This window comes from Crassostrea angulata, chromosome 8, assembly GCF_025612915.1.
Source record: "Crassostrea angulata isolate pt1a10 chromosome 8, ASM2561291v2, whole genome shotgun sequence".
NCBI classification, from domain to species: Eukaryota; Metazoa; Mollusca; class Bivalvia; order Ostreida; family Ostreidae; genus Magallana; species Magallana angulata.
Window position 1 is genome coordinate 52,481,221 of NC_069118.1, and position 18,042 is coordinate 52,499,262.

The 18,042-nt window shown below is 33.5% G+C and overlaps 2 protein-coding genes across 5 annotated transcripts in view; both read right to left on the reverse strand.

Annotated features, from left to right (window-relative positions):
* The window catches only part of LOC128158384 (general transcription factor 3C polypeptide 1-like), an 84,264-nt gene that overhangs the window by 3,050 nt on the left and 63,172 nt on the right, over positions 1–18,042 (reverse strand). For all 3 annotated transcript variants that reach the window (XM_052821175.1, XM_052821173.1, XM_052821174.1), the window contains one exon: positions 944–1,066. In XM_052821175.1, the coding sequence (XP_052677135.1) occupies positions 944–1,066 (123 nt within the window). The remainder of the gene's footprint in view (positions 1–943; positions 1,067–18,042) is intronic.
* LOC128158393 (FMRFamide receptor-like) overlaps positions 11,037–18,042 on the reverse strand; it is a 35,205-nt gene continuing 28,199 nt past the window's right edge. For both annotated transcript variants that reach the window (XM_052821193.1, XM_052821194.1), the window contains 2 exons: positions 15,133–15,375; positions 11,037–12,708 (listed from right to left, as the gene is read on the reverse strand). In XM_052821193.1, coding sequence (XP_052677153.1) covers positions 11,100–12,491 — 1,392 coding nt within the window. In that variant the 5' untranslated portion in view covers positions 12,492–12,708; positions 15,133–15,375 and the 3' untranslated portion in view covers positions 11,037–11,099. The remainder of the gene's footprint in view (positions 12,709–15,132; positions 15,376–18,042) is intronic.

The following is an 18,042-nucleotide window of genomic DNA, read 5'->3' on the forward strand; positions in this document are numbered from 1 at the left end:
TACAAAAGGACATGCATACAATATTTTTATTACTTCATACCAATATATCATAATTTATAGAATACTTGTTTCGTAATGAGGCCCAATGTTCAAAGCAATATTTGTCGCTTAGAGGAAAGAAGATGGGGAATAAGATGGCGCAAATGCCCATTCGGTTTAAGTAGTAAAATACAATTTTGAATCCCCCCCCCCCAATTAAATCTATTCAAATATATTATGATAAAACTTTGCAAAAGCAAAATTTTCAACTATAGTCATTTTTAATATATTTAACAAAAAATAAGAAAAAAAATATTGTCGGTAATTTTGGTGGTATCGAACACGTAACATAAAAACCCTAGATGTATAAGGTTAGTTTATGCCAGGTGCTCTAACCACTGAGGCATTTCAGGCACAACAAAGTGGTCTTTTTAAATATTATATGTTACTAAGGCCACGAACTACCGGACTTGTATTATTTTTTCAAAACGTTCAATTGTTGGGATACAAAATGATATTTTTAGGTATAGTGGGTCATCTCTCCACGTTTTTTTTTTATTGAAATCGGTTTGTTTTCCAATAGACCTTAATTAAACAAAGAGAAAAATATGGAGCACAGACCCACTCTATAAAAGAAAATTCCCTGAAGTTCTAAAAAATGACAGTATTTGCAGGGTTTGATACGTACACGCCTGTTTGAGTCAACATATTCCAAGTATTGAACATACCTATAGGTTAAAAATCAATGATCCGTTAAATATATATTGTTTTCAATGATTTAAAAAAAACACATCAGATTTATTAATACTTTAATTTTTCAGTAGCCTGTCCGACTGCGTATGGGCATTTTACACGCCTTATCCACCCATCTTCTTTGTTACATTTGATTTTTTTTTTCATCAAAAAGAAATTTTTGCAAACTGATCAAGAAGGCACAAACTGTCTCAATCTATAAATAACGTACCAGGTCAACGACGGTCTGCTGAAGACGGCCACGCCCTCTAGTGTCCCTGAAATTGTGTATCACCCAGGATCTAGCGTTAGGGAGTGACACATACCTCACTCCTGTTACCCCTACACGCAAGATCTGAAAAAAAAAATCATAACATTTTAATCTTTTTAGCAAAAGTGTACGTCTTTCTTAAAGATGACAATGAAGAAATGTATAATGTATTTCTACGTGTACAGTACATGTAAAAGCTGATCATCGTCGGAAACCTTATCTTGTTTAGCATAGACGTACAGTATACATACATGTATGCATACTGACTGTGGGCAAACTATTGTATACAAGAAAATATTCGCCCTCGTTCGTTTTCTTCTCGCCACTGACCGTGGGCAGACTATTGTATACAAGAAAATATTCGCCCTCGTTCGTTTTCTTTTCGCCACTGACCGTGGGCAGACTATTGTATACAAGAAAATATTCGCCCTCGTTCGTTTTCTTTTCGCCACTGACCGTGGGCAAACTATTGTATACAAGAAAATATTCGCCCTCGTTCGTTTTCTTTTCGCCACTGACCGTGGGCAAACTATTGTATACAAGAAAATATTCACCCTCGTTCGTATTCTTTTCGCCACTGACCGTGGGCAAACTATTGTATACAAGTAAATATTCGCCCTCGTTCGTGTTATTTTCGCCACTGACCGTGGGCAAACTATTGTATACAAGAAAATTTTTCGCCCTAATTCGTTTTATTTTCGCCACCGTTGTCGGCAGGAAAACTTCCAATGTCTCAAATAATCTCTCTTAATCAATTAAACACGTCAAGAGTGTATGCACATATTCAAGATGGGGGGGGGGGGGTCGTCTGCAAGTGAAAAGGGGCGAAAAAAATATCTCGGGGCAAACATAACCATGTATACAGTATCAGAATTTGTTTCGATCTCATGAATAATACATGCCCTGACCTGATTATCTCCTTGAAAATTTTGTGAAGAAAGAAATTGGGCACACAAGATTATAAGTTTGTAGGAATAATCGACACGAATCAATAGTGATTTAAATGTCTATAACCTGGAAAGGCTATGTACAGATTTGAACAAAAATTAATTACTCAAACTATATCATGTTGAGGGTTGTAGTACATGTCTATTTCGGCTATTAAAAAAAACTCACAAGCTTTCTAAACATGGCAATGAGAGGGTAAACCGATAACTAGTTATATTGGAAATGTTAATGCATACATATTTTAATTCATTTATATCGTGTATCTTAATAAACTAGTACTAAGAACAGAAAATAGTGTTCATACGGCAGAAATCAATAACTGCAAATTAAAATATACCGGTATTCTATAATTCAACATAATGTTATATCAACATACATTTAAAAACAAAAAAGTTAAAAAAAAAAATAAATAAAATAAGAAAAAGGAGTCACCGGTAGGATTTGAACCCCAAACACTGCATGTACATTGTATGTATTCACTAATCCAGGACAAAACCATTGAGCCATGCGTGACTTAACAATATGCGGTATAAAGTATTGTTTAAAACAACATTGTCATATCCATGGACTTTGTTTTTTATCCTCCCAAAATATTTTGAAAAAGTACATAATTAGTCATCTCTGGGTCATCTCTCCATCTTTTTTTAAAAAGCGACATCTTTAATGTTGAAATATGTCATCTTTGCACGTTTCAAATTTGTGGAGAGAAGACCCAGAGACAATAAAATAATTTAAAAACAGCTGTTAATAAGTAGGATTTTGCATGAATTGCATCGTGTTGCTATATTTAGACCCATCTTATGATAAAACCTTTTGCATTACAAACATTTTTCTACCTATTCCACGTCCAGCAGAAACCAAATAACGGTTATAATTCGGAAAATGTGCAAAATTAATTGATGAAATTTCCACTCTCCTTGTGCGCCCAGATTCCTGCCGAATCTACATCTTAAGCGCCCACTTTCTTTTAATCAAACGCATAAATGCTTATGCGTGCATCTATAAACAACATAACACCTTCTTTTAAAAAAACCCCTGCAGAATTCGCTTCCTCATTGGAAGTAAATATTGTTTTAAAAGGAGAAACGTTTTCCAAGTTGTTTCTTGGTTAGTAAGCGTACGCAAGACAGGTCATGTATTTTTGGCGATATAATATATAATATGTACATTTGTAAGATAACAATAAGTGAAAAAGTTATTGCAACCAATCAAAATATAACTAATTTTTCTTTAAATTTTTTTTTTAAAATCGAAACACCTCAGTAGCAAGTTTGATATACAATACTTAATATGTTAGCTACAGTTACTGTAATCAAATACATCTTTCAACATACACACTGGCTCAAGTATTGTTTATCAATGGGGTTACATTAATATTGCAGTCTTCTTAAACAGGAGAGCGTTGGATCCTGGATAGTACACACACTCAAATATCAAGTAGTAACTGACCTATCTGTATATGGCAAACATCTACTGCATTGACGGGTTTTTTTTTATCGTGCCGGCACATACATAATTGATTAGAGATTGTTATAGTGCTAGCACCTATATAATTTATCTGTTGTATATTTCCATCGTGCTTGCAACACCACTGTCGAAAAGTGATTCATCTTTGTTCCACTTTCGCATATAAGTTTAGATTTGATCTTTATCGCTAAGAACCTTCACATTTAATTTACAGCCATAGACCCTTATCGTGCTCTTTGTACAGTGTAGAATTTTAATTGTGTCAACATTAGCATCATAGATTAGTAACACATACAACAACACATACATTTTTTACTTCATTTAAGCTAATAGCAATATACTCAGTAGTTCTACTGCGCTAGCACCATCCGCGTGAATTTTCCCGCGCTTATCTGCAGCTACAGAGTCCATAGAGACAGCTGTTGAACTAACATTTCTCATGGTTAACATTTGTTTTCCTAATCATTGATGCTAAATAAATTAAAGAATTAACTCAAAATGATTAGGCATTTGTTGATAGAAATGGCCAGGGATCTTTTGTTTATAGAATTTGTTAATATGACATGAGATTTCCGACTTGTGAACAAAGTTTCATTTTCTTCAAATTGATTTGTAAAAAAAACACTAAAAAACTAAACAGGATAAAGTTCCAAAGTTATCATTAAACAACGAATCCTCTGTATGAATACACTAGTAACACTCCACTATCGTAATTTAATTTTTGAAACGTTCAGCCAGAAGAAAACAGTTTGCAATTCAATTCTCATCTAGGATTCTAACGAGACAAGATGTTCTACTGTTATACTGGGGGAGGCAAAACAATATGCAAGCCCTGTTTACTCAGCCAGTAAAAAAGTTAATGATTACCAATAACTCGCCTGGCGAGCTGTCTTATTTGATCGCGTCGATGGAACAGATTTCCAAGGAATTCCCATTGGAAAGAAGTGTTACACCAACCGATCTAGCTGTTGTACGACCGTTAATGAGTCTGGAGTGGGGATAGATTACTTCTGTATATCCCCAACTTATAGATTCCTTTCTGCTCCCGATCTCCAACCAAAAACGTCTAGAGAGCATTTGAACAGAGTTGGCTTCGATTGATTGCGGTTGAGTGCAGCTCACATGCTGATTCCGTAACGCGCTAATTTCCTCCAAGTGGTTTTGAAATCAATATGCTTGTATACACAACGACATTTCGAAGTATGTATTTATGCCCTTGGCCAATGCAAGTCACTTGTCTGTCAACCAGTAAGGTTAAAACACTTTAAAAACTTTGCATATTAAATTATACAATCTTTGAGTTATCATAACATCCTCAACACAATAAAACTATATTTCTGATTTCCCCTGAACGAATCCAATCAAATCAGCCTAAGGATACCAAATACCAAATATCTAGACAATTATATAGAGTATATCTTAATTAAAAAAAGATTTTAAAATTTGTCTCCCCATATTTGTATGTTTAACTTTCGTATCGGGGGGGGGGGGGGGGGGGCTTTCACACAAGTTTCAGCTTCTCTGATCAAATTATATTGAGAAGATTTTAAAAATACCAACAAATTTTTAAATAATTTTAATTTTCTCCCCTTGAAAGAGGATATGACCCTTCAATATAGCAAACTAAAGTCGCATCTTCAAAGGATGCCTTGTGCCTAGTTTGCTTTAATTTTTTTTTTTCAGACTGCCACCACAAATTTTGACAACAGACAAAATTTGATCAGAAAAGCTCACTTTAGCATTCGGCTCAGGTAAACAAATTTAAAAATTATTATTATTAAAATGGCAAATCTTATTTTTTTTAATTATTTTTTTTACATGTTTTGGAATACATATTTTAAGATCTTAATCTACGTTTTATATACAATATTCTGAAACCAAATTCCTTGCTATGCACCAGTCTGACTTATGTTTTAAGAATATATTACAGGACATAGCAAACGGAATTGGAATAAAACAAAAGAAGTCACAGATAATAAGCTTTAGTTACATATTTGGTTTGAGTGGTCGGGGCTGTGAGTTACGTGTCAGAGACAAAGGTTGCCTACAATATAGGCCGTACTTAAAATTCTTGACGCAGAATGAGCCGATAATACCCAATAATCCGAGTAATCCCCTATGCGATCAGTCAAAACCCATTACCAACACCCCGGTCGTAATGCCTTTGTTTGGAGATCACGGTTAATTAGCTATCTTGCCACGAGGAAAAGGTCCAACTATAATCTGATTTCTGAATCATAATTATGATAAATATATAAATATACCTTGAATAAGAACTAATTTTTCTCACCAGCGTAGATTCGTTTCATTTTTTTTTTTTTTTTTGGTTATCATTTTGTTATAAACACAGGATTCTGATTAATTGCAATTAGAAAATTACATTTTTGGCGACTTAGTTACCCCTCTTCTCCCCACCACAAAAACATTATAACGATAATATAACACCGGGCAGTGTGGTCGTTTATAACGATCATCCGAAAGGCTATAGCACTTTCTTTTGTTTGCAAGGCCCATCGATGACAGAAACTTTAGAGAAATTCCATTTGTAGATTTTTTGCTATTGATAAGATTGGAGATGATTTTTTTAATCTCGCTTCAACCTAGCTATATAGAATGTACAAAATATAGTAATCTTCATATCAAAAAGTATTACTGGCCAGATCCGTCTAATTTCAAGTTGCACAGTTGCTTAGTTTGAGAAATTAGACGCAATTTAATTATTTTCATGTATGTGTTTTTCTTTAAAAAAAAAAAAGCACCCGAGTACAGAAACAATTTGCTTTAATTGCATTTCATTTTCACTGTAAACCTTTGATTTTAATGTGTTAGTATTTGTATATTATGTATGATTTATACATGCATGATGGTCATATCATCTTGGTGAATTAATAATAATCATATTTCTGGAAAATATTTATTGCTGAACTCAACAATTCACTTAAAAATTCTGTCATAAATCAATTAATCGGGTACAACCACATGTACATCTGAATCTTATAGAATACACTCATCAATTACTACGTAACTTGACCTTCTTATACGAGTAGAGAATATATATGTAGGCTGTGTCCGTATTCCAACCCTTATTGAATTTATTCAACAAAAAATTAGTTTATATCAAAGAAAAATATGATTTTTAAATTTGTAGCAATAAATGTATTTTTTTTAGGCAGATTTAAGTTGGTAACACCGATTACGCCTTTATTTTGACCATATGGTTAATAAACTAAGAAAAAAATATTTAATAGGATGACTTTTGATGTCTGCTTTGACAAGTATCAATTATTTAATTATCAAATCATTTAATAAATCGATTAACAATATAACTAATCAAAATTTATGCATTTTTTTTCAAATTAAAGTATTACTGAATAAAACAAAAAATTAACACACCTTATCTAATAATTTCTCAAACGTACTAAGTCTGTTAAATGATTGCATAAAACAGAAAAAAAACAACAGATGGAAGGAATGAAATTATACCTTCGCATACTGTATTAAACTATGAAATTAACAAGAACTCTATATGTTTCAGTTTTACGCATTTTTTTTCTAGTCTTTAATTATAAAATCGAGTATAATACACAACGTCGGCTGTAGGTCAACAAAGAGGCAGTCATTAACCGAAAGTCCTATATAATATGCTTAATCACAGACACAAAACACCAGATTATCGGAACCCTTTCAAAAAGTTAAATTGTAAAGATATTCCTATTTCGTGTACACCCCTTAACGACACCTTGACCACACGTGGCGTTATAATGCTAAACAATCGACGGAGAGCCCGCCCAATCATTTCAGAGAGTAGTGATTGACTAGGAAGGTCCCTTCAAGGTGATTCCGGTCTGAATAATTGCAATCATTTATTTCTGTCAAAGAATCAGAAAAATCACGGAGAAAATGAAAATCATTTTAAAAAGTTTTTAAATATATTTTAGAATATGAACTTTTTCAACTATCAAAATAACCCACTTATATAATATTTCATAATTCAATTAAAAACAAATCTCATCAATGATTGTAAATATAAGATAATTAGTTTCTCGAGCAGAAATTGAAAAAAAAAATCTTCTTTCAATCGACGATGATAGAAATAAAAAAAAAATAACGATGAAAAGCATTACACAATTGATAATCAATTGAATTACTGCAAATGGCAATGAGAATTTACTTTTTATTTACTAAATGCAGGTTCAATTAACTTACAGATACAAATGTTACTACAACCGAGTTTGAACAAAAGAACCCAGTATCCTTGTACACGTTAAACTGTGTGATATATTTTCACTTGATCTAATTAATATTCAGGCCTGTGTTGGTTTGGAATTTAAAGTGTTCAGATTAAATTTAAAATATTAATCGTGTAATATAATTTCAGTTTCTATTTTTTTTCTTATCGTGAGTGATATTTTATTGTGGATTAATTCACAGATTAAAACAAAAAACCCCAAAAACACACGAACATTTTTTTTTCATTATTTTTAAGAATTAAGCTAAAAAACCTTGAATAAAGCTTATATATTTTTTGAATTCGATATTTTGAATAGGTTCCAAAAAATCACCAACATATAAATTTTTGAGAATTTGTTTCGGACTTTCGTGGTTAAATCATAATTGGTAGAGTAGTCAGGGTAAATGTATAATATACTAACTCTCACATTCCAAATAGTGTAGAGAAGTTTGATCACTAAAATCTTAGTATCATTATTGGAAGGCTTTATCATAAAACGATTCATGTTTGACATTTAAGAAAAGAGTCATAAGAGCCACATTACTCACCTGAGTAACAATAGCCACAACTCTGATAAAAGCAGAAGTCAAACCTAAAATATCTTAACAATTTTGTTGAGAAGGTCTTTTTAAAAAAAACTAAACTTTTAAAATGTTCTCTACACAGTATCGTGCTAAACATTCATAATTTCTTGCGTATATTTTCATATTGTTCCCCGTAAAAATTTGATTGTGGCTCCATCTTACCCGCGGGTATCATGGTAAGAACAAACTTGAAATTACACTTTTAGAGGATGTTTCCACTCAATTTTCAGTTTATCTGGAGAAACTGCTTTTAAAAAGATTTTTAACAAAAATTCTTTCTTCATGAAAGTATAAAAACTAACCCCCTAGCTCCCCTTCACTCAGAATTCATGATTTGAACAAACTTATATGTATGCTACCCCAGGATGCTTCCAGTCAAGCAACCGCTTATCTGACCAAATGGATTTTTAAACGAACTTTACCCTACACTCAGGGATCCTAATTTGAAAAAAAAAAATAATCTACACTACCTGAGAATGATTCCGCGTGAGTTTAAGCTTATCTGGCCTGAAGGTTTATGATATCTTTTTAAAGTTACCATATTACTCAGTATATTCTAAAGTGAAAATACCCCCAACCCTACTCGTGCAGATAATGATTTGAACAAATTTGAATTTAAAACTACATTTTTTCTTCTTTATTATCCCCTTGTTTCAAGAGAGAATGGCCATTCTTTTAAACAAATTTTAAAGTTAACTTCTTTAACCCAAAAGTGCGATGTGTCAAGTTTGGTTGAAAATGGCCCAATGGTGCTAGAGAAGAATTCGAAAATGTTAAAATGTTTAGACAGACTGTTAGACAAGTGGATGCCAAACACAAGGTGAACATAGAAGCTTTCAGCCCAGGTGAGCTAAAAACCTTTAACCATCAATTCAAAGAAGAGTTGTCAAGATGAAATAACACATGATCACGAAATGGCTGACCTCTGATTGAAACGACATTTCGTTTCAGCAAAAAGATTTTACCGACGGCAGTATGTAACTTAGTGGATAAAGTGTGGATAAAGTATGTAACTTAGTGGATAAAGTGTGGATAAAGTATGTAACTTAGTGGATAAAGTGTGGATAACGTATGTAACTTAGTGGATAAAGTGTGGATAAAGTATGTAACTTAGTGGATAAAGTGTGGATAAAGTATGTAACTTAGTGGATAAAGTGTGGATAACGCATGTAACTTAGTGGATAAAGTGTGGATAACGTATGTAACTTAGTGGATAAAGTGTGGATAGTGGATAAAGTGTGGATAAAGTGTGTAACTTTGTGGATAAAGTGTGGATAAAGTATGTAACTTAGTGGATAAAGTATGTAACTTAGTGGATAAAGTATGTAACTTAGTGGATAAAGTGTGGATAAAGTATGTAACTTAGTGGATAAAGTGTGGATAAAGTGTGTAACTTAGTGGATAAAGTGTGGATAAAGTATGTAACTTAGTAGATAAAGTGTGTAACTTAGTGGATAAAGTGTGGATAAAGTATGTAACTTAGTAGATAAAGTGTGTAACTTAGTGGATAAAGTATGTAACTTAGTGGATAAAGTGTGGATAAAGTATGTAACTTAGTAGATAAAGTGTGTAACTTAGTGGATAAAGTGTGGATAAAGTGTGTAACTTAGTGGATAAAGTGTGGATAAAGTATGTAACTTAGTGGATAAAGTGTGGATAAAGTATGTAACTTAGTGGATAAAGTGTGGATAAAGTGTGTAACTTAGTGGATAAAGTGTGGATAAAGTGTCGGGCTTTCGATCCGAATATCCAGAGCTCGAACCCCTACGGGAATTCTATTGTTACGTACTGAATTGAAAATTTAAGATTTTCATTTTTTTTTTTTAATCCCCAAACTGTAAGTTTTTCGCTTTTTTGACAGTTTAATTATTTATCATTATATTTTTCATAATCAAATCATTTTCTGATCATAAGAGTGACTTTTCTAGGTGTGTTATTCCCCCTTAAAGGGGCATGGTCACGATTTTGGTCAAATGTTTTCAGTTTTTATTATTTACAATGCTTTAGAAATGCATTTTTAATGATCAAATACAATTTTTGAGAGTCATTCGTAGAGATATAGGCAGGATACATGGCTCACAATTCTTTGTCATGTAAAAAAGGCCTGTGCCCTGATTTTTGTTTGCATAGGTTAAATATACCAGTAAATGATCTTTTTCAGCTTATTTTTCTATTTTTTTTAATTTATCTTAAACATAGACAAACAGTTCCCATCGTTTAACACATGCGTTTTAGGTTTAAAACTGACATTTTCATATACTTCAACGTTCAAAATGTAAACAAACTTAAATTTCAAGATTTGTAACTCGCTTATAACTCAACAAATGACACTCAAATTTCGGTTGCCTATTAAAAATGCCTTACTGAGGCATTGTAAATATTTAAATCGGAAAAATAATTTTGGACCAAAATCGTGACCATGCCCCTTGTAAGAGATCTTAACCTACTGTTTAAAAATAACATAAAGATTGGAAGAAAGATATTGTATTTTTATTCGTTTAACAAACACTTTAAAAGTTGTGAGGCAGTTCTCACACACAACTTCATCCCCTTCTTTAACAACAAAAATATACAATAATATAACAACTGACGGAATATCTAGAGACTTTTTAATTTACTATGCCACCATAGTAATGATGATAGCTATATTAATTTAATAAGTATACATGAGTAGAACAAAAGATGTACATTAATATTACTATGACCATACGCGTATATATGAATATTATCTCCCAAAACTCTCTCTTTTTTCCATCTACTACTTCCTCGATCTCTCCAAAATTAAAATATCAAATTATTGTTTCTGATATCAAAACAACATATTAGAAGGACTATAACATCTTTAATAAATTATTTCACCATAACAATACGATACAACTAGATAATGTCACAATAAGGCTTTAGTTTGGCACGCGTCACAGAGGTCGATCTCGGCTCGACAGTTCCCGTTGGGTTCGAATTTCACTCGAAGATGGTTCCGTTCATGTCTTCCGTTTGTTTGGGGCCTGTTGTCAATGTCATTTTCATTTTCCTCATCTATTGGGACTGACTTGTATTTTTTGACTAACTTTTTGAACGCTTTGGATTTCTGAAACATCTGTAACTGGTTAATATCGTTATTCTCGCATTGACTTACAACGCTTTGTTGGCGTTCGTGCATAGATGTACTAAGTTTCCTGGTCAAATTCCGAATATCTTCCTTCGTTAACAAACACTTGCAGAAGATCTTCCAAAACTCGCTTCTGAAGCGCTTACCAAAAAAGTAATATGGAACGATGTTTATGGCGGAATTTAAAATGACAAGGAAATTGGAAACTTCGTTAAACGTGTACCACGGCGCCGAGACGAACGCCTTCTGGTAATCAAACGCCCATATCATGCGAGATATCAACGCTGGTCCCTGGCAGATCAGAAAGATGACCACTACCCCAATCAACATTATAGTTGTATCGTTCCGTCGCTTCTCCTTCGCGTTGATCTGTTTGCCTTTCTTCCTAGACTCGTGTACTGCATGAATGAGAAAGATATTGAGCACTAACAAGGACAGGAACGGAATTCCCGCCACACAGGTCAGATAGAGCCACGAATGGACGATCTCTCGGAACTCCTCGCTATTCCCGAGGTCTGTTAGTTTTATCACAAGTTGTCGAGGGTTTGTGTCGTTTGTTGAGACAGTGATTTCTGAGGATTCGTATTCGAAAAAACGAATTACGTTAAATAATAACCCGGCTACGAAAACGCCAACAATCGTTTTTCGTGCCGTTGAGAGCTTGCACCACCGCTCCGCTTTAAATGGATGACATATCATGATATATCTATCAACAGTGAATGCGCACGTGAGCCAAATTGACGTCACCTGAAATGTAATGGCTGAAGGATGAACAAATGGGAACAGTTTGATGTAGAAGGGTTTCCCCCATGAAATTTCCTGATTCGGTTTCTCGGAGTCGCGTGACAGTATGAACATCGTCAAAATGAGAAATAATAAATCACTAACGGACAGCGCCGTCAGATATGAGTACGTAGAACTCTTCATGCACGTCCTGGTCAGAACAATAATTGACAGAATGTTTCCGATGATCCCAAACGCGCACACCGCCATCCCGCATATTCCCATTAAGTAGTACATCAACAGATTCCGCTGATACATCGAATCATCATGATACACCTCGCTGAGGGAGATGTTGAGACTAGCCAGACTGAAGTTGAACAAAGAATGGTTGAGGAAATCCAAGTTCAGTTCAAAATAAGGAGAGAGGAAGTTTAAATCGTCCATCATTCCCGGCCCCACCACAATCCGGCGAGTCTCCCTATCTGGCTTATGTTAAAGTATGGATGTCGCTAGCTGAATGAGCCAACAATTATAATGGAAGCGAAATACTTCGATATAGCTCCTAGTTGTTATTATTCATTATTTAAATGATATTCAATCACATCCTCTGCCATAGTTATTAATAAATACACTTCTCCCGATTCTTCTCCGTAAACTGTACAACCTGAAATATTAAACGCAAAAATTAAATGAAATAGCAAATCAGATAAACAATAATGTACATAAAATAATACCGGTATGTCAACAGGAGAATAGTCCATAAAATCTCTCTCTCTCTTTCTCTCTCTCTCTCTCTCTCTCTCTCTCTCTCTCTCTCTCAACAAAGCAGTAGAGTTAAATCTAGCTTTCATAAGTCCAGGTCTCACTCGCTGTCGATAACAAATATATAGATACACAATAGTAACATCCTGACTTCTCCTACTGATTGCGAATCTCTATATTCGAAGGTATGCACGAGAAATTGATCCCTAATGGGTGATAAACACAAAACTACTGGCGGAATACTATTTCCCGGTCTTTCCAAGCCATCAAATGAAAACCTGATGCTACAGTAGAAGATCTTCCCTTCAGATATGTCATGGACCTATATGCACATCCTGTTTAAACGACTTCAATCAATACTCTTTCAATTAAGGTTAATTTTTTTTTTGAACGGCGTAAATGCATCGTTAGATGGAATAAGCTCAAATTAACACAAAATGACTTCAGACCGTACGCAGGTTGGAATAGAGATTTCTGTAAGGCTCTTAGAAATAACCCAAAAGCTTGTCGGAGCTTTTCGGGGGCATCTTCCTTTTATAGGAGGCATTAAAGTTTCATATTGTTAAGTAGAATCAGTGCCAGGTGTGTCACTTACACGTGTATTTTATCCAGAAGTATTAACAAAATCTCTCAATTCAAAACTGGTATTGGAGATAAACAGAATTTCTGAGACCTTTGTGGTAGGTTATTTTTCAACATGTAATATCCCTAAATATTTTAAACTTCATTTAAATTTTGTTTTTTGAACGTAATATTAAGCCGCCAAAAGATGTTACTATATTTATTTTCCGAGGTCTTCTTCAGTAAGCATATTTTATCGATTTTATTGGTTCAATTAATGACTTTTACATGTAGAAAACTTATAAAACAAATCAACAAACTTTGAACGATTGAAAAGTGTTCGTGTATGTCATCAGATGGTATCGCAAATACAACTTTACAAATTCAGAGAAAATTATCATGCGGAAAAATCCAACTTTTATGAAATTATCTCAAAATAATGCCAAATACCAATAATAAAGTTTCAGGGTTACAGCGAAGTGAGGTGAAATCCAAACTTATTCTGTATGCCAATTTTCTGTACAGAAAAGAGTGTTTTACTTATAACCAGGTGACAGTAAAATACTGTTAGTATAATTCCAATAAAAGTCTGCTTCTTGAAACTTTTTGAAATAATAAGTTATTCTAAATTATAAGAAAGAACAGAGAATTGGTTTCTCATTTTCGAACTAAAGACTTACTAACTTCTTTAGATGATCAGGTCCAAAACGAAATTCGGTCAATTCATTAGAAGTGAAATGGATATAATTATTATATCAAAAAACATGCTAACAAGGTTAGATAGTTTACAAAGAGATCATTTGTTCAACTTGGAACCCTTAATGAAACCACGGCGGAATGTCGCAATTAACAGAAAGACACATAACAGAGAACAGGTCCATCAGTCTCGTTATATCGACTCGGAAATAGGAACGGACAGCGACCAGTCGCGGTCAAGGGAGATCACATAGATAACCTAATAAATTACGTTCATAGGGCGGTAATCATTGATGAAACGGACCTTAATAAGTCTCCGCATAACAGGAAGCGGTCTCATTAAAACTCGCGACGAGGAGTTTTGGAAAGAACTAATTTGTACTATGCGGTATGTCATTTAAATATAGGCCATTATTTCTGTGAAATTAACAAAGGGCATGGCAAGGGCATTTCAGTTGAACCAGTACTATGTGCGCATGTTGCCGGAACTTCGTTTGTCAACATGTATGAAAGACGAAAGTTCATCAAAAAATTTCAAAGAAGCCGATTTACCAAATTTTAAACACAGTTAAAGCTTTTTTATTTTTTATTTAAACTGTTTATAAATTCTTTCCTTTTAGCTTACGAAAGTTTTTTTTGATAATTATTGGGATATCTGAAAAAAGTTATAAATTAATCAAAATACAGCTGAAAAATGATTTAAGAATAATTTTACAAATGTGAACAATGTTTGTTAATTACATAAACATATACTTTCTGATAAGCCGACCAACTTTTACTGAAGTATAATTTCATAACGGTCCCTTAATTGAAACAAAAACCTGTCTCTTGATTCTAATTTGCGTGTTGGAATCTTTTTTTAATTAAAAAGAAAAGTAATTAATTAGAGTTTAAAACAAAAAATTACAACAATTATATAAAAAGAACAAAATCAGTTAGCAGTTTGTTTTACCCATTTCTTTCATTAATTTTTTTTTTCAAAAGCACACAGCGTTGATATATACGGTCGTTAAGCTGTACGCTGTCGCTAAGGGAAATGATGAGGCGATGATTAACAAGAAGACTGTACCTTATCAGAAGATATTAACCATCCAGTCTCCCGTACAGATGCCGTGATTCAGTGAATAAGTCACCCCCTTGTTGTACCGTCGCACGGTGGCGCTCCCCTAGTCTCCCCTATCAGTAAGCCCCGGACTGTAGCGGACCAGGTGCGCGCTCTTAGCTCGCTAATCCCCAACTAACCCTCTGCTGGGTGTTTAAGGATCCATTCGTCAAATCTCGTCATTTACTTGTAATTTGGACGTCTGGGTTTCTTAAAATAGAAATTAAGAGGTAAAAATATATGATTATCAACTTAAGAGATCGCTTTTGTAAAATGTTGGGTTTCGTAATACATATTTTTGTTTGCTCATTCATGAACATAGTCCACGAACCTAAAGTTAGTTAATGAGTTGCCATTAATATTTCGAAACTCTTTCAATGAAAAGAGCATTCGTCAAATCCTGATGACCATGCGGAAAACAACATGGGGCAACAACAACAACAGAAAGACGAGGGATGGCTCGTTGTCCTGGTAGAGCATAGTCAATGAAAGAGTTCACTGTTAACAGAACTTGCGAATGATTCCATTTTGATTTTTTACTTAAACCTTAAACCTTTAACCGAAATACAGATTTTAACGCAAAACTTACTTATATTGAAATAAAAAAAAATCACTCCTATTCTTACAGATTGCTTTAGTAGATATCAGAATTTGAAATGCACAAGACCAAATAAAGGTGGTATGGGACACATTCATGTTTTTTATCTATATCTATCGAAGTAAAAAATCAAATCAAGTGAAATTTTATTTATAATTTCTTTCCCAAATTCGTTCCCTAACAGCGTAGCGAAGTAGGTTAGAAGATTCACAACAAATCTGTAAGTCATTAGTTCGAACCCCGCTGGGAATGTTAAAATTTTACCTATCCAACATTTTTCAAATTAATTTTTTTGTTAAATTTTGTAAAGTTTGAAAATTGTAAACCGGTGATAGTATTTAAATTTTCATGCACTTTAATCCACATCAATACCGACAGATGTCTTATACCACCTTAAAGGTTATTTCATGTAAAATGATGATGCTTCAACATTTCTATAACGAATCCATTCCGCATCCCCCAAGCGAAAAAAAAAGATATCAACATATTTCTTTTTCTAAAAAAAAAAATCACGGAAGATAGTGGTGAATTCATTAAGTGCAATAAAATGATTAAAACTTGTAGCTACATACAACACTTGGTAATCAACTTAAAGCATTAGTTCCACGTCTTAAAACCAAGGTGTAAAAAAGGAACACATTTTAAAGCAAAGTTTATAGAGAAATCAGATTGGGACCTCTGCTATACAATACCCAGATTACCACAGGTGTGAAATGTTATGTTACTTCCATAAACTGCTTATGAGCTTTTGGTTGCAACTAAATCTGACCCAAATACCTGACTGAAAAATAGGCCTCTGTATCTTTAAGCAATGCTGGCGATTTTGGGCAGTACTTTAATTTATGAGGATTATTTTATGAAATGAACACACCAAAAAAGTACGCATACATTTTTGAAGCGGAAAATCTGTTCTCAAATTTACATAATCAGTACAGAAATGCCAAGTCAAAAATACGTTTATGAGCATTACTATCTTATACAGATCACTTTGAAACTGACTGTTTAAAAACCAATGGATCATAAGAGCACACAAAAAAACCAAATATTTTGATACCACTAGATTCTAAAAAGGCTGCACACCTGTGAAAAAGGAGATTATATCATAGAAATCATCATATCTACCGATTTCATTTGCATTTTCCTCTTAATCAATATTTCTTTTATAACTCCGGGGATATTTTACAGCGCAGATATCACAACGGAGATTCCATCCCATTAAAGCAGACTTAACCTTAAACAGAAAAACCCGGCGTACAGTTACTGCACAGTTATCGGTGATAAAATCAAAGGCGTGAAAATACTGACGGGATTTGATTTTCGAAAGATATATCTTCAAACGAATTATTTTTGTGTGCGGATTATCAGATGAAGTGAAACGATTGGAGCTGTTGTCTTCATCTCTGGTCACGTACATGTATACCGAGAAATCAATGTCCAAAATTACAAAAATATAGTGGGTAAATGTTTAAGGATTGAAAAGTGTCACAGTTTTAAATGATTATGAAAGCAAACGGAGATTCTTACTGACACAGGTGAAACTAAGCCCAACGTGGTAACAGCTTATGCTTTCTGAGGGTTTATCCTTCAAAATGTTTGATACGGCATTAAATGATCCGAAATAGGTGATCCGGTTCTTAAGCTTTTCTTTCAGCTGAGATCTAAATTCAATTTATCAATTGTGGTAATTTCAATTAACGCACTTGAAGTTAAACAGTTTACGAGTCTGTGAACTGATTTAAAGAAAGTTAATCCAAAAGACCCTTTCCCCTTTTTATGCAACCGGGGATAGGTCATGCAACTCATATAATGATAATCTTTTAAATTGCTTGTTTTTATATTTTATTTTGATAAACAAACTTCATTTGATTTATTTTTTTTAAATGTTCAATTTCAAAATCATATGCTTTACACAACCTTCAATTCAATCGTCACCATGAAAATTACAAACATCATCATCATCATCATCATCAATAACAACAACAACAACAACAACAACAACAAATAGACCAGAATCTGAAATAAAACTTTCCTGACAAGATACATCTGTTAAAACATGTAGGATACATAATACATGCATTTGAATGATTTCACCAAATTGCATTGACAAACGGCATAACTAGGTGACTTTAAAAGCATGGTAAATCAAAGTACTGGAGAACTGACGGGAGTTGATTTTGTCGATGTTTATTTATTTAAAAATCAATGGTATGTTATTTTGTATGACAAGTACATGTAGTTTCCAATTCATGACGTTGAAATACGCACATTTTTATAGTATG